The sequence below is a fragment of the Zophobas morio genome, unplaced genomic scaffold, assembly GCF_036711695.1.
Source record: "Zophobas morio isolate AGI-343-1 ecotype UQ-CSIRO unplaced genomic scaffold, CSIRO_AGI_Zmor_V1 ptg000026l, whole genome shotgun sequence".
NCBI classification, from domain to species: Eukaryota; Metazoa; Arthropoda; class Insecta; order Coleoptera; family Tenebrionidae; genus Zophobas; species Zophobas morio.
Window position 1 is genome coordinate 7,883,164 of NW_026972131.1, and position 24,169 is coordinate 7,907,332.

The 24,169-nt window shown below is 33.3% G+C and overlaps 1 protein-coding gene and 2 long non-coding RNA genes across 6 annotated transcripts in view; 2 read left to right on the plus strand and 1 right to left on the minus strand.

Annotated features, from left to right (window-relative positions):
- The first annotated feature begins 11,762 nt into the window (after positions 1-11,762).
- LOC135136525 (uncharacterized) lies at positions 11,763-12,919 on the plus strand. Of its 4 annotated transcripts, XR_010281722.1 has the most exons (5): positions 11,763-11,952; positions 12,008-12,097; positions 12,146-12,313; positions 12,370-12,482; positions 12,538-12,919. It is a non-coding gene; the product is annotated as an uncharacterized LOC135136525 (long non-coding RNA). The 4 variants fall into 4 exon arrangements; XR_010281723.1 differs by having other exon boundaries at positions 12,146-12,318; positions 12,370-12,919; XR_010281720.1 differs by having other exon boundaries at positions 12,370-12,919.
- Positions 12,920-14,248: 1,329 nt separating this feature from the next.
- On the minus strand, positions 14,249-14,827 carry LOC135136293 (uncharacterized). The gene is made up of 2 exons (XR_010281686.1): positions 14,740-14,827; positions 14,249-14,686 (listed from the first exon to the last, which is right to left on the minus strand). It is a non-coding gene; the product is annotated as an uncharacterized LOC135136293 (long non-coding RNA).
- The window catches only part of LOC135136292 (abhydrolase domain-containing protein 2), a 38,944-nt gene continuing 29,484 nt past the window's right edge, over positions 14,710-24,169 (plus strand). Inside the window, exons 1-2 of the mRNA XM_064065503.1 lie at positions 14,710-14,808; positions 14,880-15,227. Coding sequence (XP_063921573.1) covers positions 15,073-15,227 — 155 coding nt within the window. The 5' untranslated portion in view covers positions 14,710-14,808; positions 14,880-15,072. The remainder of the gene's footprint in view (positions 14,809-14,879; positions 15,228-24,169) is intronic.

The following is a 24,169-nucleotide window of genomic DNA, read 5'->3' on the forward strand; positions in this document are numbered from 1 at the left end:
TAGTAAAACGCTAACCAAAGTTTGACTGACTATCCCCACCACCAGTGGGATGACGTCATCTCCAAAATTTAAAACAGTAAATGTTATTTCAATTTTATAAAACATCATACTCCTCTACTTATGGTTTATGAATGAGTGTTGAGTTTTTACCCTAGACACGCAGATTTTTGGAAAAAAAAATAAAATTGTATTCTTGATTTTTCAGTGTAAGCTTGAAACTGAAAACCGAATGCTTTGAAGTCTCGCAAAATTTTTAAGCTTATCCTAAGCATGCTAAATCTTTAATCGAAAAATGGATCCGTTTATCCCTCCCAAAAAATTGATCACGTCATCTGAAAATTTTCCAAATACTCCCTATCTAAAATGTGCAAAATATTATGACTCTGTACTTGTAATTTATCAGTGCTTTCATATTCTTTAACTTTTTCTACTTTCTTTTAACTCGCTTCATTTTCCTGGAAATCTGAGTATACAGTACTGTTATTATTTGTTCAAATTGATATACATGCGCTTGTTAAAATGTTGATGACGGCAAAACAAAATTTTTTTATGAAAAAATTCCCTTGAAACATTCGCATAACTTGCTCCTTTAGCTGTACTTTAACGGTCCATACATGTCTATATTTTGACTGAAAGGTCTTAAAAAAATAAAATTCGCAAAATTAAATTTTATAATTTTATCGAGGATCTGTATTTGTTCGTATGTGCTTCAGAAGCGAAGAAATTTCTATCCAGATAACTTTTGCCCAATTTTTATCTTTTACTAGCTGACTCGACAGACGTTGTCCTATCCCAATTTCAATAAATTCGTTTATAATCATTTTGTGAATTTGTGAAAAGCTATTGGAAATGTGTAAACATAGTAAAAATGGTAAAAAGCGCATTTCTGAGTGATCATGGATATTCAATTTGAGGAGTACATGCAGAAGTACGATGAAGTCTATCGGCAATACACGCTGAAATGCTGGAAATGTGTAATGTGCCTGGAATGCGATCGACTTGGAACCATACGGTTTTGTTCCAAAATTTACATCACACTTGATTTAAGTTAGAATTGCATGCCAACCAAATGATTTATTTTCTTCCACTAACAAAAACATTTCTTTGTTTTGATTGTCTACTTGAACATCGATTTTACAATTGAAATCGAAAATCGAAAAAGCATTTCAACGATGTACTACGGATGGAATTTATTTCGCCTATAAAATTTCCCATTGATTTTTTGCAGTTTTCCGACTTTCCTTTGTGATTGTCCCGATTTTGTTTGCCTTAAAACTTTTCCAGAGCCATAACGAAAAAAAGCAAAAAAAATATGCATATCCATCGTTCGAATCGTGAGTTTTGGTCTTGAGTTCATACAAAAATCCCATAGAAAAAAGTACTTTCAGTTTTTCCCGAATTCTCCAATTGTCTCGCCAACTTTTCCATTTTTACTTTCCCTAGAAATCTTATTCGAACTATTACGAATCTTAGAAATAAATTAGCTTTTAATTATTTTTTTTTTTTAATTAATAAATGAGATTTTATCCTCTTTGCACGCTGTCCAATATAATTGACAAAAATTTCAGGAACATTGGAACAACGTTACAACGTTGCACAGAATTTCAAAAATAAACTGTACCTAGTTATCAAACCTAGGGAGAGATTAATAAGAATAGTAAAAATATATAGGGCATTTCATTTAAAAAAACAAAGTTGTGTGTTAACATTTTGAAAACAGATCATTATGTGGAATTAAAAATAATTTAAGAGTATAGTCTTTAAAGAACGGTACAAATTTGGTCTTTAACCTTTTGTTGTATCTCTGATAATACTACTGCTCTGTTAAAAATTATTCTTCGTACGCGACATGTAAAAACTTAAATAACAGTGATGCGTAGACACTCCGTCTTTTACCTTTTAGAAGAAACGTTGAACCGCCCTATATACATATGTATGAAGCAATTTTGCAAAAAAGTTCTCTAAAAATATAGAAACCACATTTTTTCCATCCTAGCATATAAAGCGTAATATATTGTAGCAATTTAGTATCCCTGCGTTTTCCTCAATTCCATCAGACCCATCGCAAGTGACGTTTGTCGAAAACATCTTTTAAGCAAATGGTTTTGCGCTGGTCGTCGTAGCGGAATCAGTTTAATCCTAATTCACCAATTACCCCATTTCAATAGGCGATTAGAACCGCATAGCTTTGAAGATTAGACATTCAGCATATCCTTCGGTGTACAATTCAGAAAGGAGGCACTCGATAATAATCCCCCCAAGGTGTAATACGGCTTATCTTTAAAAGCCTCTAAATCGATCTGCGACACAAAGGTCATCCAGTTGCGAATAGTTATCACAAAAGTAATTAAAGCTTAAGTGCATCAGGCATGCAAGTGTAACCATGCAGGTAAAGAAATAGACGCTAGGATAATTACTGGTTTAGTGTGGAGAAGACCGTGAAATTATAATTTCGTATTCTGTAATGAAAGATGTGAAATATGTTAACACATATGCTAGGCTGATCTCGACAACTTGCAAATTAAATTTTAATTAAGTTTAATTAATTAAACGAAACCAGTCTTGCGTTTGCTGTTGTTAGAATTGTTAGAACTTCTCGGTTTTAATAAAGTTCGCCAAACTAGTTGTGTGTGATTTTGTGCAGTAGGTAAGTTAGAACACTTGACAACTTTATAACTTCTTTCGGTGTGTTTCTTCGACGTACCCTTCTAAACCGACAAAATTTATCGGTATTTATGAAATTTTATGATTTTTTGACCATTTTTGATTTCGTGGATCATTTCGGTTGCTTAATTTAAGTACTTTATTATATGAAAAACGTACACATTTACACGTTATTTAAGTGATGGTTAAAAGTCAAAAATAAAACGTTACGTGACTTTACGACATCGTAAAGATCAAATCAAATAAGACCGCAATTACGACCTCTCTTTCCATCTAGTGGTAAAAATGCTAACTAAGAAATCAATAGTTTTGAATGCTCGATCGCAGGTACATAGATGTCGCAGATGTCGCAACAGAATTTGTATTTCATTATATTTATAGAAGACTGTAGACTCTCAAGACGAAGAATTCTAACTAAAATCTATTGTTATAGATTTTTATCTACTGTTTCCTAAAATAAAGAAGAATACGACATTGTTACAGACTTTTTTCAGTCCGACCAATAAACAGTTACAATTATCCTTACGAGTTCAAGAAAGCTACAAAATAGAGAAAACCGATATTTTTTTATTGAAAAAAAAAAACAGTTTTCTTCACATGTGTGATATTGACATCATCTCACTGAGATGGCCAGAGACTCCAGAGAGTGAAATGAAACGACGGATTCAACAACAATGATACAAGTGTGGTGGTTTCTTACACACATTTATACGTGATGAAAAATCTCATATGCATATGTTTTATTTCTTATTTCTTAAATTGTGTTTGAATCTTAATTTTAGGCGCGTTTGATACCTGTTAAAAAACTTAGAGCAAAAATTATATTTAATGCAAAGTAAAAATGTTTGACAGTCGAATGTTGAATAGTATTAAACAGAGAACTTTCAAGCTCCAAAGTGAAATATACGCTTTTTTATGAATCCTTAATTTTTCTTAAAGAAAATTTTCAGAAAACAGCTTGTAATGTCCCAGTTCGAATTAAATTTAGCCCCAGAAAAAAATTTACCAACGTAGACAACTTGCATATTTTCATGGGTAGTGAGGATGTTTCCTTTCCCCAAGTCGAGAGAGTACATTGTTACCCCCATGTGTCAGTAAAAGATCCCCATGATTTTAATTAACAATTCGTCCAACTCACGTATTGCGACGCGACGGTAACACGAAGGTGGGAAATTCCACACATTGCGTCACTTATTGTTTAGACTAGCGTCGACGGACCATCTGTTGACTTTTCGAGGACGCGTTGGGACTTGTAAAGGAATCAAATTGTTATACAATTATATATTGTGATTTGTCTAAAGGGATGGATGGTTTCTCCTAAGTTATTATTTAAATTTAGTAGATTCTCATTTGGAAATTTTAAGATAGTAATTTACGATATTCAATTTTTAGTTTTTAACATTGCTTCGCTTTGAAAACTTATTAGTAAGAAAATATTACCGTGAATTCAAAGAGGGAACGAGATTTCATGCTGATTTTTTATCATTTATGTGTTCTATTTATTCTCGGGCACTCCTCTCACAGCGAAGTGTGTACCGAGCGACGTTATTGTGACTTCGACAGTAATTAACATGTGTTTTTATTTATTTGATTGGGAATTCGATTTACAATGTAATTATGTAATAAAGTCGAAACATGTCGTTATCAATCAGTCTCCTAATGAAAAACTTCGCACGTTCAAGAGGCGGAAAACAACCCCAAATCAACTAAAACACTTATACGAGAACAAGAATGGATCATGTTTGATAGTCATTTAAATGTTTTGTTGTTTAAAACTCTCAACGGAATCTGCCATAATTAAATTTTCTTTCTACAATACCAGTGTGAATCAGACCGCTTAGCTGGCTGTCTCCTTTGCGAACGATAAGGGTAGAAATTTGTTTGGAATACGCGCTCGACTAAAACACGCCCCGACGTTCGAAAGTATCGCTAAACAGTGGTGGGACAAAGTTACTCAAGTTATACATTTATTACTTAATACTTATGAAAACTAAGTATGCCTTTCACAGATTGTTTATTTCCATTCCACGACTTACAACGTTTACAGCTCATCATGTTGAATTTATTAAAAAAAAAAGAAAACGGCACAAAGTATAAAGATATACAGCACGTGGTGAAACAAAATACCTAAGATGTACGTCTATGGAGCAACGGTAAAACGATAGGATTTTCTCAAGGATTATAGCTAGCTCGCACATGCGCATAGTTTGGTTTCATTTTAGTTTAATTCTTTCTTTGCTCGACTATCATAATAACTATAAATTTGTCGTCACAGCATCGTAATAACCTAGGAATTCCCATCCAATCCTATTTTAATTAAGGTTTGTCAAAGACAGAGTTCAGGTTTTATTTATTTACAAATGAAACATATATGTATGTAAAAACACGCTTTAATTAAATCACACACACAGATTACGCTAACTATACTTTATTTAACTAATTCACAAATACACCCTAATCACTAAAACACTTAACTAACTCTCTTATCCCTACACACTCTACGTACTACCCTCGGTGGTTCCTACCCGCGAACTCCCTAAAAATCCCCTTGCTCACCCGTAGCGTCACCCCCACCCTGTTACCCAGATTCTTCCTACATTACAGATTCAATCCTTACATTGTGTATTATGGGTTGCCTGCATACAGGTCAACGACATAACAGATCTAACCCTTACATTGTGTATTATGGGTTGCCTGCCTACAGGTCAACAACACTACAAATCTAACTCTTACATGTAGTACGACGAAATTCCGGTGGGACCGAGCTCTCACGGTCCAGAATTTCGCCGATAACGCTTGGGGCGGCGTGCCTCGGCGCCAAGCCTTGAGCCGACTAGTGCATCTGAAATTTGAGATGCAGATGGTTCGAGGCGAGACGAAATAAATTAGTTGTGAGGAGTTGGTTGATCAGGCAGGAGATGAGCTTTGACGCTTCAGATGGTGATCTAAAAAAATGTGGATCTGAAAATGAATATATACACTGTACATTAAACGTAATCAATAGGTGATTAGAAAGGTGATGGCATTGATGACTAAAAGTGGGGCATGGATTTTTCCTTAATACACAAATGCGGGTGATTAGTGGAGAATCTTGGAGTTGGATTGACGCAAACTGTCAAATTCGTTATAGTTTGATATTTTATACTCTCTTGTGTATCGATTTTAACCGCGCTCCTATACTTTAACGAGAGCGTCTTAAGCGCTATCAGATTACCAGAAAATATCGGGAAATAAGATGCAAATCTGTCTGAATATTATGATCTAGAGGCACTCAACTGGTTAGAAAAATATATTTTGGAAATTGTAGACGATTTTTTCAAAATATTAGATGGTTTCTAACAATTTCTCTGTAAAAATAAGAAAAAAGTCAAAGATTAAGCCCCACCCACCAACCCAAATTTTACTTGTCATGAATTTTTCATTCGTAATCAAACCGAGGGGCGGAGCTTAACAAAAATCTAGAGCATTTTGAACATGCTTTCAGTTTTTTGTTGTGAAAAGAAGGCTACGTATATTAAGAAATAAAAAATAAAATATAAGCCTGCCCGCCCGCCCTATCTCAGTTGTGATAATTTTTTTTATTCGTCTTGAGCCGAGTGGCGTAACTTAATTGTAAAATTCTCATTTCTCTACAAGAATTTGCATATCTTTTTAAGTATCGTGTTGTTCGAAAAAAACTAAAAAAAATAACAAAAAATAAAGCAAGATCTACTCGCGTCGATCTAGCTGTAATAAATTTTTCAATCGTTGTTAGACCGAGTTAATTGCATAATCCATATTTCCCTTGAAAAATTTACCACTTTGAACATGTTTTAAGTTTCTTGTTGTGAAAAGAAGCCGTTTATTAAAAAAAAAGAAGCAAAATACAGGCCCCGTCCACTCGTCCTATCTTAATTGTGGTGATTTTTTCTATTGTCGTAACCCGAAGGGCGGAGCTTAATTGTAAAAATCATTATTTTTCCACAAGAAATTACTATGTGAAACATGTTCTTAAGTAATCAATGTGTTGTTAAAAGAAAACTATCTACACCCGCTCTGATCTCAGTAATTATGATGAATTTCTCATTTGATGTCAGATTGAGGGGCGGAGTTTAATTGCAAAATCCATATTTCTGTACAAAAATTACCATTTTAAACATGTTTTCAGTTTCTTGTTGGGAAAGAAGGCGTTTATTAGGAAAAAAAGGGAAAAACATAAGAAACACGTCTGGCGGACCTAGGCTTATACGGGCACCTTCGCACCACCGGGGGTAGCGCCTTCAGTCAGGAGCGGCGGTCGCTCGGGCGCCATCTCCCTCTCCGACGGAGAGAGCACCGGGGTTGCACTTAAGTCGGAGGCACGAATCTCCAGGTGGTGAGCACCCGCGAAAAGCGAAAACAAGAAAATAAAGTAAAACGGAAAGAAATATTTTACAATAAATCGGGCTTATTTCTTGCTACCAGCTACACGGCTAAAATAATAATTCTTACAGCTAATCTTAAATAGCTGCAAGACAAATTAAGAACTAAACAAAAAGACGGCGACTTCCTTCAGGACGAGCTCCTCCTGGACCTGGGGGCGGCGACCTTGAAACGGGAAATCACGCGGGGACGGTACGGCGACTCGGGAGAAGAGCGCAGTGGCGGAACAAAGCGCGTGCTCGACGGTTTCGACTTTTCACGGTTACAACAAAAAAAAAAAAACCGGTGACGGCGGTACGGTTTTTCGCTCGGGGGCGGTGATGCAAAACCGGTACACAGACAGGCAGAAAACCCAAAACGGTACCCACGGTGGTCGGTTTTTTCAGGACTTTGCACTTTTCCAAAAACTTTTCAAAAACAGCCATAGCACAGGCAAAACACTTCTTCTTCCCCGAAGAACTGCTTCTTCCGCCGTGTCGACCCGCGCAAATTCACTTCATTACTGTAGATTTCAATACCCTAAACTAAAATCTGATATGCAGACATGTTTGAAATGAAATAAACATTTGAGATTATTTCATCATTAGTTATTAGTTTATGGTGACTAAGTAATCATCGTGCAGTTGAAATTCCCATTTCAGTAATGATGTGGATACTTAACACTCGCTTAACACTGAATATGCATGATGCTTTATTTCTGGGACCGATAAACTGGCAGTTTAATGACTATACCATTATACTTACACTTTTTATTAAAATCACCCTATATGTTATTATTACATATTTGCAATGTATTGTAATTTTGGCAGATTGACATAAAAATGTTTTTCGGTCACATACGTACATTAAAAAATAGTTTTCTGGCACAAGCACGGTGCAGACTTAAATAAAGAAGTAATTGTAATATAGTTTCTGGCAATGCACAATATTATGCTGAAAGAAATCATTAACTGTTCGCTTTATCTAATATTCTATGCTTATATTTATATTTAGTATTGTAGTAAGCCGTTTCGAACCAAATTTCCGCGCGCCAAACTTTTGGTAAGAAAAGGGATGGAAATGGAAAGAAACGAAAACCACTAAGAGAGAGATGCGCAGAAGGGTGTGTTTGAGCAGGGTGAGTCGCGGGCAGTTCGACTTGGTCTTTCTTTCGAGTAAGACGTCAGGTTGGTGCTCTCTGTGTTTTTTTCAAATGTCTGTGCGCTGTTTGTTTCCTGTTCTAGTGCTGATTTCGTCTAACGGAGTTCCACCCCCCTGACGAACCAGCGAACGTCAGAATTCTCTGCTACGTTCGAACACAGAGAGGTTATTTCGGTGGTGAGCACGTATTTGGTTTGAAGATCCGAGAGGTATGTTTCCACGTGATTCCGTGTGTGCTGGTGGAAGAAGCGGCGTTGCTTCTCGATGGTTACGGAGTATGTGAGACGCGGGAACCACACACATATGTGACGCGACAAAAATGGCGGCTTCCGAATGACGCCATGGCCGTTAATTTTCGTACTAACCTTTTCAACATAATTTCAATCCGTTTTAGTAGGGCTTTTCAGGGAATTACGTTAGCTAGGGCAGTTTTATTTAGCGAATGTTATGCGGAAAGTTGGGTGGCAATTTTCGAGGTATTATTTTGGGTTGCATAATTTCAGCACGTGTGAGTAAAGCAAATTCAAACGTAATCTGAACAAATGAATCTTTAACAAAAATTAACGCTGAGAACGGCATTCGAAAATTAATAATGTCAGAGTCTGGGGGACGGGGGATTTTCTTTGTGTTCGTAACATCAATTAATTAGGCACATCAATTTGGCTGACATTATAAAATCTAAGATATTTCAATGGCTTTTCCTCGATTTATTAACCGTTTGTTGTAAACTCTAATTCTGGAAAATTTCATGTAAGTTTTCAAATATTCAACCGTTAAAAATAGAAAGAGAAAGTGTTAGGGTGGGGGTACGGGGTGTTGACCGGGGAATTTCAAGGGCGTCTTTTATGGATTTTTGTATTAGTCATTGGGGATTTGTTGTTGACCGAAAACTGTTGATGAATTTGAAAATGAATGTTATTGAAATAAAGGCACAATTCAAAGCGAATGTGCACCTACGATTACCTATATTTTATTTATTTTGCATATTTTATGTGTCGTATTTTATCTGTTGTTTGTTTATTTCGTATGTGTTTTTCTTTTTGGGTATTTTGTTTGGGGATGTGTTGAAGGGGGAAGGGGTTTGTTTGTTTAATTCGGTCAACAACGTAACTTTGCCCAGATCATTTTAATGCAGTCGTAACTTCTTTGTGTAATGTCAGATAAATATTTCAATAAAATCCATAGCTTCTTTATTTTCTTTGGTAAGAATCAGCGACGTAAATGTAGCTAATTTAATAAAATCATTGCCAAAATGTGAATAATTTAATCTCTTTCAAAATTCTTATTCTTTAAAGTTATTGATAAAAACATGAATAATCTCTCGCTTTATTTTCTTTATTGTATAAGATTGTTGATCACACGTGCATAATCTAATCTCATTTAAATTTCTTTGTTATTTAAAATAAGTGTTGATGGAGTGTGGCCAATTAAATTACGCTTATTGCTTGTCTGAAATCCAAATACTCATTTTGATAACGCTAGTTAACTCGGGGGTCGTGTGGCGTGGACGCGGTGGCGTCGGCGTCTCCGTGCGAGTGTCTGCGGGTCTTGCTAGACTTCCGGCCCTAGCGGACTCGGAGTTTTACCGAATTACCTTGTACGCGGGAAACAGGAAGGTCAACCTATGTCAGGTGGGTGCGTAAGACCACGCGCGTGAAGTGGTGAGGTAGGACTATGTGGACCTTCACGGGGTGTGGGGCCTTCGCCCTGCGCTCGCTGCGCGCCCCCATTTTGTTTGTAGAGGCCACACTACCGTAATATCTGGGACGTTGCCATCCATTTACTTTCTGAGAATTCCGCGACTTTTTATTTTGCTTTTTTTTGTTGTACTTGTAAGGTTGCTAATATTTATTCTATGTTCTCAGGTTCGAGTGAAAATAAAGGTTTTTTTTCTCTGAGGAATAAATTCTTTAAGCTCTTCTGGGGCCCTTGGCCACGGTCTCTTAAGCTCTTATTGGATTTATTTTTCATAGTTTTTTTTTTCCAAATATAAGTTTTTTAAATCCGTCACTCTTCTCGCTCCGCAGTGCGCCAATTCGTATGAACGAACGCCTCCCGCCAGTTTTCAAAACACAATGTAGGGTCCCACTTTTGTAGACGATCACAGCCAAGGTCAAATTTTAAATTTTAGCGGGCTTTTTTTCAAATTTTGTTCAATGCCAAATAAACTGGCGGGAGGTTTGGGTTATTACAGTATCTACTTTAAACTAACATGTTAAGGATTAATAAGAAAGAGATAATCGAAAAATAAAGCACGATACTAAAATACCACAATTTTTTCGATCGGTGTATAATCTATATTGTTGGTTGCATAATTATCAAAACTACAAAGAAGGGAAATAATCGAGGATAATTAATAGAGAACAGAATATCTATTAAATGACTATGGAAAACAATTGACCTTTTCCACGACTAAGATAGCCGCCGATGCAGTGGTACCAATCAAGTGAAAACTATGGTAATATTGGTCAGCACTCAAATTTACGTTGGCGACAATCAATCATTTGGACTGACATTTTAAATCAATCCACCAATCGAATGTGGTGCATAATTTAAAATAGTCATTGTTGCCAATTGAATTAATTAAATGGGGTATAAATACTAGAATTTTGCCGCCATACATAAACTTTCAATTACTAAATTCGTTTCCACGGATTTTTTTCTCAGATCAGGAGTATCCTATTTTATAAAATTTAAGTAACATTTACTACTGTAAATCTTGGAGATAAAATCACCGTTGGTAGGGATGATTAGACAAATTTTGGTTAGCGTTTTACCATCTACACGGTATTGCTAAAACACGTATACAATTTCACAACAATTGGTTCGGTAGTTTCGGAGATTTTTGTCCAACAAAAATCGACAAAAACAGACAGACGGACAGATGACAGAATTCGAGTCCTACTTTTTATACTTTAGGAGAAACGTCGAGAAAACATAAGAGTAGCCATCCGCCGGAAATTAAAAAAAAAAAAAGTAAAGCAAAGTAGAAATTGTAAAAGCAGTTAAAGTTATAGAGTTTAACAAAAATTCGAAAGGTGGATAGTTACATAAAAAATTAAATGTATTCATTCCCCAGTAGCAAGCAATATTTTTCTAACATTTATACAACATTGATATAATATTAAATGTTGACTAGATATTACAAATATTTATATAATATTCATTTTATATTTATAAATTTATATATGAATTTCAACATATATTACATATTTATGAAATGTCTTTTTATCAAGATACCGAACAACAAAAATGAAAAAAAAAAGTACCATGTTGGGACAACTTGTAGGTAATTTATTTCATAGGGTTTTTATTGGAGTAATATTAAAAATTGATTTGAAAAAATACCAGCTATTGTGAAATTGACACTATTCGAAATCTCGCTTTGCACACTATTAATTGCTCATTAAAAAGTAATATTTTTTTTATTTTTGCGAACAAAAAATAACAATTTTATTCATCATTTTTATAAAACTTAGTTAAATTTGCGTTTCACCTACAGATGCGCTTGCTCTGCTGGAACGCGTTTGCGCAATGTGCAACATATACATAAACATATTTGTTATTATTGGGAGTTCAAAAAGTATTTTGTGTAAGTTCATGGTGTTTGTCCTATTGTGAATTGTGATTATCGGTACTGCGATAAATTCAGAATAGTGTAGTAAATACCGTTTTGTCAAGAAAACAGTACTAAACCTACATAACCTCACTTCTACATGCAATGCAGAAAATGCAATTTCTCAACACGTAAGTATATTTAAGAGGTTTAATATTTCTAAATATAAGCATATTATGAATGTAGAGACAAAATGATGAATGTCCGGGCGCAACCAAAAAAAAAGAAGAAATCGAGTTAGAAATTGCGGGAGATACGTAGAAATTGGATGGATTGGTAAGCATTTATTATTATTATTATTAACTCCTAGTATTTATAAACTAGTTTCAGACTGATAATAATGTTTATTTGTCAGGAAGAGAAGACGTAAAAAAACATGTATGCAATTTTGAAGAAATTATTAATAATGAACCAAATTGCTTTCAAGTTTTCAGGGCAAGGAAAAAAATAATCTCTCTTTTAGTGAACTCACAATTAACAAGGCTACAATATGTAAAGTTATGTGATTTCTTAAAAATTACAAATTTTGTAAATTAATTTAATTGTAGGTACCACACGGAAACGTCACAAAAACGCCACAACTACTGAAATTTAAAAAACGGTAGGACCTCATTAAGCGCAGACAAAAGCAAGAATGAATTCTCATCAAAAAAAACATGAGGTATGATTTTTTTTATTTTAATTAATTATATCGCTTTTCAATGAATTGGTTATAGAGCAAATAATTATTAAATAAATATTTCTGTATAACGATTGAAATGTAGCAGAACATTGTTAATTCTATTGACAATGTATTTTTATTTCATTGTAAGTTGGCAGTGTATTTTTATGTTTAAAAAAATTATATTGTTTCACATCAGGTGATTTTTTAAATTTATGCTCTGGTTGCCCATGAAGCTTATGTCAGCAGTTTCAGTTTCACTGCTGACATAAGTGTCATGGATAACTACAGCAGAAATAAAAAAAAATCACCTGGTACAAATTTTCAACGAATTGGTTCTAGGACAAATAATTTTTAAATGTATAAATATTGCCGCAACATTTCAAATACACTGTTATTTCCAGTGACAATGTATTTTTCTGTTTAATAAATTTTATATTGTATTCCATACAAGTTTTTTTTTATATCCATACCCCCTTTCATATGAAGAACATTTATTAAATGTTCCGAACTAAATAAGTATTAAACATTGAAAAAAAATATATATTCAATATTTAAAACCAATATTGTTTTTTAAAAAAAAAATCTGTCGTTACCCATATTATTTAAATGTTAGAACTTCAATATTTATTACATATAAAATGTTACTGGGGTTTGCTAGAAACTAAACAGAATGTTGAAACCAGAACAGATAATGCAAGAAGTAGAAACAGTGAAGGGAACCAGACGCGAAACAACTAATTTTAAAACTTACGAATTCCTAAAAAATATATTCTCTTTAGAGCTTTTAAAAATAACCATACAGATTTAATAATATATACGCTTTATGTATGTTGTTTACAAAAATAACCTTTGTGAGGAGGAACCAAACTAATAATTTTTATGCCTAAGGAAGTCTTGCTATGATTTTATACAATATAAAATCAAACTTCAGTTTTACATAAATTCCTATATATGTACTTAACGCTTTTATGATATATCTACATTTATATGCATGGAAATTATTCACCGATAACGTCAAGTGAAACTTTTTTTCGAGTAATTTGAGAATTGTTATATTATTATAAAAAATTCTCCACACAAGTGTCCAAATTAAATCAACCAAAAGAGCGTTTTCTCTGCATTTTTTGACAGATTTATGTACCAATGCGCATACAAATTATTTGTAGAATTTCGGATTAATGAACGTTTGAATTTTGGGGGAATGGGCGTTAGACAGCACTCTAATAAACTGAAAATTATAATAATTATTCCTATTAATACTGTTAATACGGTAATAATAATAATTTACAGGTAATGACTAATGATAAATTATATATTTTTTTAATGGCATCTCTCATAATGTAGAACTGTATAAAATTGTATATGCATTACAAGGCCAAAATATGTTTTAATCCTTCGTGTGGTATGGATGACTACAAATTGTGCTGAACCAAAATTTAAAAATATAGCAAAAAGTTCAGTAAATGTGTCATATATTTTTTTATTTAAGGGTGGTTGTAGGGGTTGAAATTTTTGTTGTTGTTGCTTGCTTTTCGGGTAATAAAGTTACGTACATGTATGTGTGTTAGTGTGTTCATTTGTTGCAGTTAAGTGAATTAAGCAACATAAAAAAATTGTGTAATTTCCCTCCGTAATTGCACTGTAATACAAATTCTAGATGAACTTCACTTTTTAATTCCTTTTGCTTGTCATTTCGCTCATGGCTTTGCCACTTCGAATAAATAAATAATTATCAGAATGAATGAATAATGAAAAAAAGCAAGTTCTTGAATGACTTATATTGTTGGTTGCAGTCGTTACATGTGTCTTTTGTTATACACTTGGATATCGTGACTCTGTAAGCTTAAATGCTATTAAACAATCGTTATTTTATTTATTTACATCTGTCCTCCAAATTTATCACTGATTATTGCAGTCCATACAATGAATCATGAATTGATATTATTATGCATTAAATTTGTTGTTGACACCAGTATCCACTCAGTCCCTAATCTACAATAAAATTCATTATTGGTCTGAGTTTCTTGTATGTTCTCAAGACCAATTATTATTTATTTGCTCACAAATCCGAATGTCGACCACAGCCTCCGGCGAAACCCTAACAATTATATCAATTACGGATTACGGTCCTGAACCCCTGCAATGATTGGTTCTCGACGCGCATGCGCACATTTACCGCATATCAATTGTCCCATCAGCTGCTGAAAACTTAGGTTAAATTGCCCACAAAACCACAAACCTCGGTCAAATTCACCCAAAAACCCATTCCAAACAAACCAAACAAAAACTCAATCGATTTCTGTAACCATGGACTCAAATCAAAGTAAGTGCATTGAACCATAACAAAAGAAAGCCTGTCGTTGACGTTTGACGTTTTGTTTGTATACGAAATAGATAAACGAGCATGTGCATAGATCGAACACACACCGAAATCGACAACTACCTCCACTAAAAGGAATTTCGCGTATGTTCGGGGAATAGATTCGCGAAACTAGCGCGTATCGTCATAATCATTCAGTAGCGGTTGATATTTTGGTCGGGCGAGGTGTTAGTTTTAGAAGCTCAGTTGGGGCGGTCCTTCGCCATCATGTCAACAGCCCTTCTAGCCGCTATTGCCGTCATTTTATGCATCCTCTTCAGGATATTGAACGTCAACAGCCAACCACAAAAACCCTCGATATGGTGCGGTGACGGCAAATTCCTTGACACCATCCTCAAGATATCACCACTTATACAAGAACCGTAAGTGCAAACCCCCTAGTGTTTTTTTAATTTGTATTTGAAATTGTGGTCAAATTTCTAGTATTTCTTAAAAACAGAGTGCTGAACGAGTAATAAATGGGATTGTTAAAGGTTTAAGTGTTGTAACTAGTTGCAGAAATTAAGGAGGAATTTTTTACTTTCAGATTAGGATTCTCAGTATTTTAAAATATAAGTTATAACATCTATTGTTCTGTCTTTACTTAACTTGGAGCTATCTTTTTAGCATAATTACGTTTTATGACTATGACTCAGTCGTCATAGATTTCCTAAACAAATATTGATTCTCATACAAAAATTTCATGCAAACGTGTGTTGATAACGTTACAATTTAAATACTGAGTTAGAATTCACGTCGATTTTTTTTGTATTTTATGCGACTTTGAGTACAAAGTGTCTATAAATGAATGTCCGTCAAGTTGTCACTGAAACTTTATTGTTTTTCCGTGTTACTGTAGATTTTTACACACATATCGTGACACTAACAATAATGATGATGTTTTGTTTTGACAATCATTTCACTTTGTAGTATTCCACTTATTATATGAGACATTAGAATGTGATAAAAACTAAGTTTAATCACAAGTTGAGTAGCATAAAAAACAGCCAAAAGTGCGTGGTAGTTGTCGTCAAAAGTTTACAATTTTTGATATTAAAGGAAATCATAATATGCAGATTAAAAATGGTTTTACTTGTTGTATACATTCAAGTTTAATTATTAAAAAATATATCAAAAAATAAATACAAGCAATTTTAGCATTCATTTTTGACTATGTGTACTATAGTTTAGAAGTAGCATGACTACAAAAAATAGATAATATTTAAAAATAAGTGATGTAAAATTGACAGTTTTAAATTATAACAATGTTACCATTACAAAATGAACTTTATGCTTAATATTATCCGAAATTAGTTTAACAAGTTACTGTCATTTAATTTTAAATACATATTCATCATATAAATTTCATCTTACAAACTATTTGGCGTAAGTTTAGTTGATGATTTCATCAGATAGGACAACAAAAAAATCTTTATTGTGTCCTTATATCTTTTTGCTTTTCTGCTACAAAGGAGTCTTGATATTCTTTTTCATACATATTTTCAGGCATTCTGACCAAAGTAGAAATTACACCCATTTTTAATTTTTGAATTTGTCGTAGCCCAAATAAAAAATTATGAAAATTATTGAACAACATTCAGCCGATGTTTTTGATAAATTTATTGGCTGTAGAACATATTTGATCTGTTATAACTTAGAAGCTTAATCGTACTTACATCATTAATAACGATCTTTTTATAACACTATAATTAACAGAAGATGTACCAAGAAAACTTAACTGTTTTTAATTGCGCTAAATTTCATACTTAAAAGAAATAGAAAATAATTACAAAAACAACTATGTCAGATTTAATGTTGAGCGTATTCCTCTTTTTAAAAAATCAAATAAGTAAATTCCTATCCTTGACACAATGTACGTTAAAACATGTAAACTTTTGGGGTATTGTATTCAGATTTTTTAGTACATTAAGCTTTTGCATATTTGTATACTAAAAGTACTGTTTGTGGAAAATTCAGTCCAGACAGTGTCAAAACAAATAGTAGTGGGTTCATGGAAGTAAAAGTAATTAATCTTATATCTATTACATTTTTTTAAATATGGACTTGTCCGGAAAAATTATTCATTCATAAGAAAATGTAGAGCAGTTCAGAGAAATTCCTCATAACACAACTGTTACATAGTTTCCAATAAAAGACAGTGACAAGTTGCAAGAGATGTCAAAGAAATATGGAGCAATATAATTAGGAAACAAACACATTAAAATTCATCATTGTAATAGAAAGCACTCTTCGCTAAAAAATTCTTTGTAGTGCAAGTGTTTAGTATGAGAGCTATGTGTGTCTCCAAAACAGGCATCCAGTCATAGGCAAAAACGGTCAAACGAAATTATGTACTAAAATTTTTACCAGGAAGTCCCTGTAGATATTTCGCTGCGAAAATGTAGTGAGAAAAGCGTCTAAGGATTTTCTCGTTGTTTTGGCACAATTGATTGGCTTGAAACCTGTCTAACAAAAGCTTGTATTGTGGAGTATTCATTAAAAGTATTGAATTATGCTAATTATTACAAGAATTTTGCCATGATATCAGCCGCAAAAAATATCACTTGATTATTCATGCAAGAGAAAATATCACTTATGTAAAATAGAAAAAGTAGTGATTCAAACACTGGATAAAAAGTAATTCCTAAAGGCGACGTACTCTGAAAAAAAAACACGAAAAAAATATGTTGATGACGGAATACCAATATGTAACCTTTCTTAGGTTATCAGCCGGCTAATTGTCATCAGTATTGATATTTGAATTTTAAAACTGCACAAACAAGAATTATTTCCTCGCTAACATTTTGGGTAAATTAGGATTGGGCAGTGAATGAACTTGTACAGTAAACTCACTCGACATACACCTTGTAAAACCTTTATGACTTAATTGGCTTAAGCCAAACCACGCTTATAAGTCAAACTGGCTATTGTAAGCTTTATGGACCCGAACCGCAAGGATTATTACTGTCCATTGTTGCCATTAGGTATATGTGAACTGAGTTAAGTTATATAATAGCCAGTTTGACTTATAAGAATGCTTTGCCTTAAGCCGCTTAAGTCATAAAAGTTTTACCAGGTGTATGTCAAATGAGTTTACTGTATATAATATCTTTTCTTTCGCATTCTTAAAACAATCTTAATGATGCTAACCTCAACGTAATTTGATACGTCAGGTAACTAAAATAAATACTAAAATCTATGTTTACAATTCAAAATCCATAGTTATAGTGACCCAGATTCTCTAAGGTTGTACGATTGTTGTAAAATTGGGTATTGTAAAGTGGTTAATAAGGCAAACCCACAGTTGTAAATCTTTTCGACTGTATTGTCCGTTATCCATAGGCTCGTGCCGCTGACCAGCCTCACAAAAGGGATTATTATTTCCCATTATTAGGTTTAGTGGGGCCATATAACCTTAAAGAGCCTAGAAGTCTGTGCATTGGGTACGCTTGCAGCGCTAAGCTTGTAGTCGACCAACCCATACCCTGACCTAAATCCGACCTACATAGTCCTCTTTTAGTCAGCAGTAATACAAGCTAGAAGCTATAATATATACCTCAGATTATTAGTTTTTGATGTTGTTATGGATACCATGTTGTTTATTTGTTAAATAATTCGATTTTCAAAAGCAAACTGAAGAAGCAGAAAACGTTTATTCAAAAGAAATTTTAGAAGAATTTAAGTATGGAAGCTTGTTTGAATAATAATTAATTAATGGAAATGAAGCAATTTTTGACTGATTTGTGCCATAAAGACCAATTTATGCCCGTATTTGGGTGCTTATAAACAAGATTATGATACTAAAATAGAATAAAATGTATTTATTGTCTAACACTGGATAAGTAACGATTTTGATTTATATATTGAAAGACTTGACAATACCAACTGTTTAAAATATATTTTTTCTACTCCGCGTTCATAACTGAGCTATAAAGCGAGTGCTTTAATAGAACTGGGGTAATTTATTTTTATGTTTTGGTCATTACAAGTGTTAGAATTAAATAACAAATAAAATAAACGTCCAACGAAAGAAATCATATTTTTAATTAGAATTAAATCATAAATTTTGCTATGAAATGTACAATGTATTATGCATACACATTAATCGTATCATTGGCTACTTAGATTAATGCTAGATAATATGATTATCATAATATTGTTACGTTGGACGGGTATTAAAATCGGCGTGAGTTAAACTCAACAATTTATTTCTTAATAACTCGAATTTATACGACTAATTACAGAGCGATTATGTACAAACTAATTCCGGCGCAACACTCGTTGGATTCGACTCGACTGATTGGATTTGACTAGACTTCTCCCATTGTCTGAATTACACTCCTCTCCATCGTTCCCAAAGTTGCCCTCTATTTAAACCCATACTTCCTTGTAGATGTGCGATCGGGGCTTTCTGGAATCCAGCAGCGCGACTTCCTCTTCCAGGCCTAAGCTCTAGCGAGCGCCGCTCGGCCGTCCATGAGTCACCCATTATCGACAACACATACTAGAAAAACCCACAGGCGTCATACGGGGGCGGCGTATTGGTTTATTTCGTAACAATATTTTGCTGAAAATTGTTTTCATTGCCTATCGTTTTACTGCCACGTCATTCATCTAACTGCACCTGAGCTAAGATTATTGTCTTCAGTCTTCACCCATTATTGATAATAATTTATTATTGCGAAAATTTAAACTTCAAATCTTACAATCTGACATTTGTCATACCAACCACGACAAAATTCCTCAAAATTTTAAATATTCCAATTTTTATTTTAAAACGAAAAAAAGACGAGAACTATAAAAGTAGTGTAAAATACACGTTTTACAAGACATTTTAGAGCACTCTTCCTTTGGAAAACTCGTTTTACGACTCGTACTCTAAATTAACGACTTATGAAACTTGTTTTTAGTATACAGTCTTTTTATAGTATTCATATTTATGTTGGACAAATTTCTTTACTATTTTTTACTTCCCGAGCGAAAGCAAAGGAAGTATTGTAATCGAGTCCGTCGGCCGACTCTCTACTTTCACGTTTTCTCGACCTTTCATGACCCCTAGGTCCCCCGTCTCCATCTGTCTGTCTGCCGTCTGTCGGTCTGTCTGTTTGCCGTCCCGGATTTTTATTAAACAGATAATCTTCGAAAGTACTGGACCGATTGTTAAATTTTGTATTTATATTAGGAATATCACGTAGATGGTAAAACGCTAACCAAAATTTGTCTAATCATCCCCACCAATAATATTATGACGTCACTTCGAAATTGTACATAGTAAATGGGTTTTAAATTGTATAAAATAACATAGTCCTACTCATCTAGTTTATGAATCCGTGTTGAGTTTTTACCCGAAACGTACAGATTTTTGGAAAAAAAAATCTAAATTATGAAACAACATTTTGCAATTTAATTTGGAATCTGCAAAACCGAAAACTTTGAAATTTTGCAGATGGTTTACAATTATTATGAGCATGGTAAATTTTTAATCAAAATATATTTACTTATCCCCTCCAAAAAATTGATAACGTCAGCTCAAAAGTTTGCCGAATAAATCCTATCTAAAATGTGCAAAATATGATGAGTCTGTACTTGTGATTTACCATTCCATTATTATTTTTACTTCCCGAGCGTAAGCAAAGGAAGTATTGTAATCGAGTCCGTCGGCCGACTCTCTACTTTTACGTTTTCTCGATCTTTCATGACCCCTAGAAGACGAAGAAATAGGTCTCCCATTTCCGTCTGTCTGTCCGTCTGTCCGTCTGTCCGTCTGTCCGTCTGTCCGTCTGTCCGTCTGTCCGTCCGTCTGTCCGTCTGTCCGTCTGTCCGTCTGTTGTCACGGATTTTTATTAGACAGATAATCTCCGAAAGTACTCGACCGATTGTTGTGAAATTTTGTACTTATATTAAGAATATCATGTAGATGGTAAAACGCTAACCAAAATTTGTCGAATCATCCCCACCACTAAAGCGATGACGTCACTTCAAAATTGTACATAGTAAATGGGTTTTCAATTGTATAAAATAACATAGTCCTACACATATAGTTTACAACTCTGAATCGACTTTTCACCCGAAACGTCCAGATTTTTGGAAAAAAAATCAAAATTATAAAACAACATTTTGAAATTTAATTTTTAATCTGCTAACCAGAATGCTTTGAAATGTTGCAGATGTTTTAAGGCTATAAAGAGTATCATAAATCTTTAGTCAAAAAATATTTGCTTATCCCCTCCAAAAACTTGATGACGTCAGCTCAAAAGTTTGTGGAATAAATCATATCTAAAATGTACAAAATATGATGAGTCTGTACTTGTGAACTATCACTCCATTAATATTTTTTGGATTTGCATATACAGGGTGACTCAAAAAAATTAATGAATGCGTAAATATATTTTATTGATTTAATCAGGAACTACAAAACCGAATGCTCTGAAATCTTGCAGATGTTTTAAGGTCATAAAGAGCATAATAAATGTTTAGTCAAAATATATTTGCTTATCCCCTCCAAAAACTTGATGACGTCAGCTCGAAAGTTTGCCGAATAAATCATATCTAAAATGTACAAAATATGATGAGCCTGTACTTGTCATTTATCACTCCATTCATATTTTTTGGATTTGCATATACAGAGTGACTCAAAAAAATTAATGAATGCGTAAATTTATTTTATTGATTTAATCAGGAACTACAAAACCGAATGTTTTGAAATCTTGCAGATGTTTTAAGGTTATAAAGAGCATAATAAATTTTTAGTCAAAATATATTTGGTTATCTTCTACAAAAAACTGATGACGTCAGCTCAAAAGTTTTCCGAATAAATCGTATCTAAAATGTACAAAATATGATGAGTCTGTACTTGTGATTTATCATTCCATTCATATTTTTGGATTTGCATATGCAGGGTGACTCAAAAAAATTAATGAAGGCGTGAATTTATTTTATCGATTTAATCAGGAATTACAAAACCGAATGCTTTGAAATCTTGGGAATATTTTAAAGTTATTATAAGCATGGTAAACTTTTGTTCAAAATGTATTTGTTCATCCCTCCTAAAAAAATTGATGACGTCACCCTTAAATTTTGCTGAATAAATCCTATCTAAAATGCAAAAAATATGATGAGTTTGTACTTGTGATTTATCATTCCATTCATATTTTTTAGATTTTCTTAAGAGGTGGTTCAAAAAAATTAATGAAGTCAATTTATTTTATTGATTAAATTAAAGGCAACACTTATTATTAGTATTACACCCCAACCAACCCAATTTGGTAGACACAAAATTTGTTAAAGGAAAAACTCGGTTGAAACATAAGGGTAGCACGCTTATTTACATCGACTTTAACATTACAGACCTGCATTTGTTTTATGCGTTCACTTGATTCCGCGAATGTGAAATAGATATGTTTATAATCAACCAATTGTGAATTTCACCGTCAAGAATTAAAATAAAACCCAATGTTTTATATAATAAGCGGAAGTCGAAGCAATAAAACCGACGGTCGTTTTGTTTACAGTTTCTGTGTTTGGCTCTCACGTATGCTGTTACGCCTGTCATCTTAAATTAACAATGTTTATACATACACGATTTTCAGTTGCCTCTGATACGTAGGTATACGTGAGTAAATTGTTTCGTTATTTTATTGATTATTACAAATCAATATTCAAACGACCCAATTCATTTTCCCGAAAATTTGAGAATATAATAATTTTATTCTTAGTATTACACTACATCTATCCCAACTGATATACGTGTCCTTGCAAAAATGTTGATGACGTCATCGCAATTGTTTTTTAAATTCCCACTACAAAAATGTAATGAGAAAAAAAACACAATAGGCATGCAGTCGTCAAGTTTCCGACAGCGAGGGAAGTACTGTCTAAACTCTTTAGACCAATTTTTTTGATTTGCGTATACAGGGTGGCTCAAAAAAATTATTGTATTTCAGGAGCGCGGGAAGTTCTGTCGGAACAACTTTCGACAATTTTTTTTTTTTGTAGTAATTAAGGTCCAGCAATACTTACGAAATTTAAATATCGTTTTAAATCGTTATCTTATTACTTCCTTGTTTTTTTGGAATATGTATTTCGATTCCGGGACACTTTCTTGGTTAGAAAAAACTTTCGTAGTTCCGTATTTTGCATAATTTTGGGAATGAAATAAAAAATGAAATAAAATTGATTCATGTCCATCAATGGAAAATGTTTATTTATACAGAATTATGATTTTGAATTTGTATGATAGGTACTTGTCTAGCACAATAAATAAATAATAATACACCGAAACACGTACGTAGAACCGTGTTTTTTATGTTCTAGGGCTACTTTGATAGTGCATGCACATATTGTATCATGTTCGTGACTCACACAGAAGTAATTTTACCGGAGTAGGTAACCCAAGGGCGATTCTAGTGGCTTTTTTTAGAGTTTTTCTATTTACAAGTTCGCAAGTTTATCAGCAGGGTCATTTACCTTTTAAACTTTTATTCTAATTTTTTTTCTAAATAACATTAATTCTTGTTGCATTAATGATGTTATTATTGGATTAAAGAGATGTGTTTTAGATTACATGAGATGATTGACATTTATCTGTTCCACCTGTTTTTACAAAGCGGCGTCATCATCGATTAGTATGATTATCTATTACCTAAGAACAAAACTTCATCACTTAGATCTTTTTTCACTGCGGTAACTGCAGTTTTTATTTTCTTTGCATCAATTAAATACACCCATTAACGTTTTTGTAAGCGATTTGGCTAATTTGATGTTCACATTTGTCATTTTTTAAGAACGTGGTGTTTTTGAATATAGAGCTTGTGATTCAACCTTTAGAGAAACGGATATTTCTCGACGGTTCTTGAAAGAAAATTTTTAGATTTTTCTTATTACCAAATAATAATACATAATAATGTATTGTTACGAAGATCGGTAATTAAAATCGGCAACAATTTACTAACTATACAGCGATTATCATTGGATTACGTATACAATAATTTCGACTGGAATAGATGTGACTAGACTCAACTTCCGTCATCACTAGACTTCACACTTTTTTTCAAGAATCGTTGAAATACTTGTCGAAATATCAGATTTTATCTCAATACATAAAAAACAACGAAACCTGCTACAGTAACACTTTCCAAACGGTGCAATTAATTCGTTCTTTTTCTGTAAAAGTTGCAGTGATTAGCATATACATAGCATTTGGTGTCTTGGACGTCATTGCAAACTTTTATAAAAAATTCCTTTACTGTTACATCCGATGAGCAATTTTTTAAAGATTGACAATTTTTTTTTATTTTATTGACAATTGAAAAGAAATTGCTGAGAA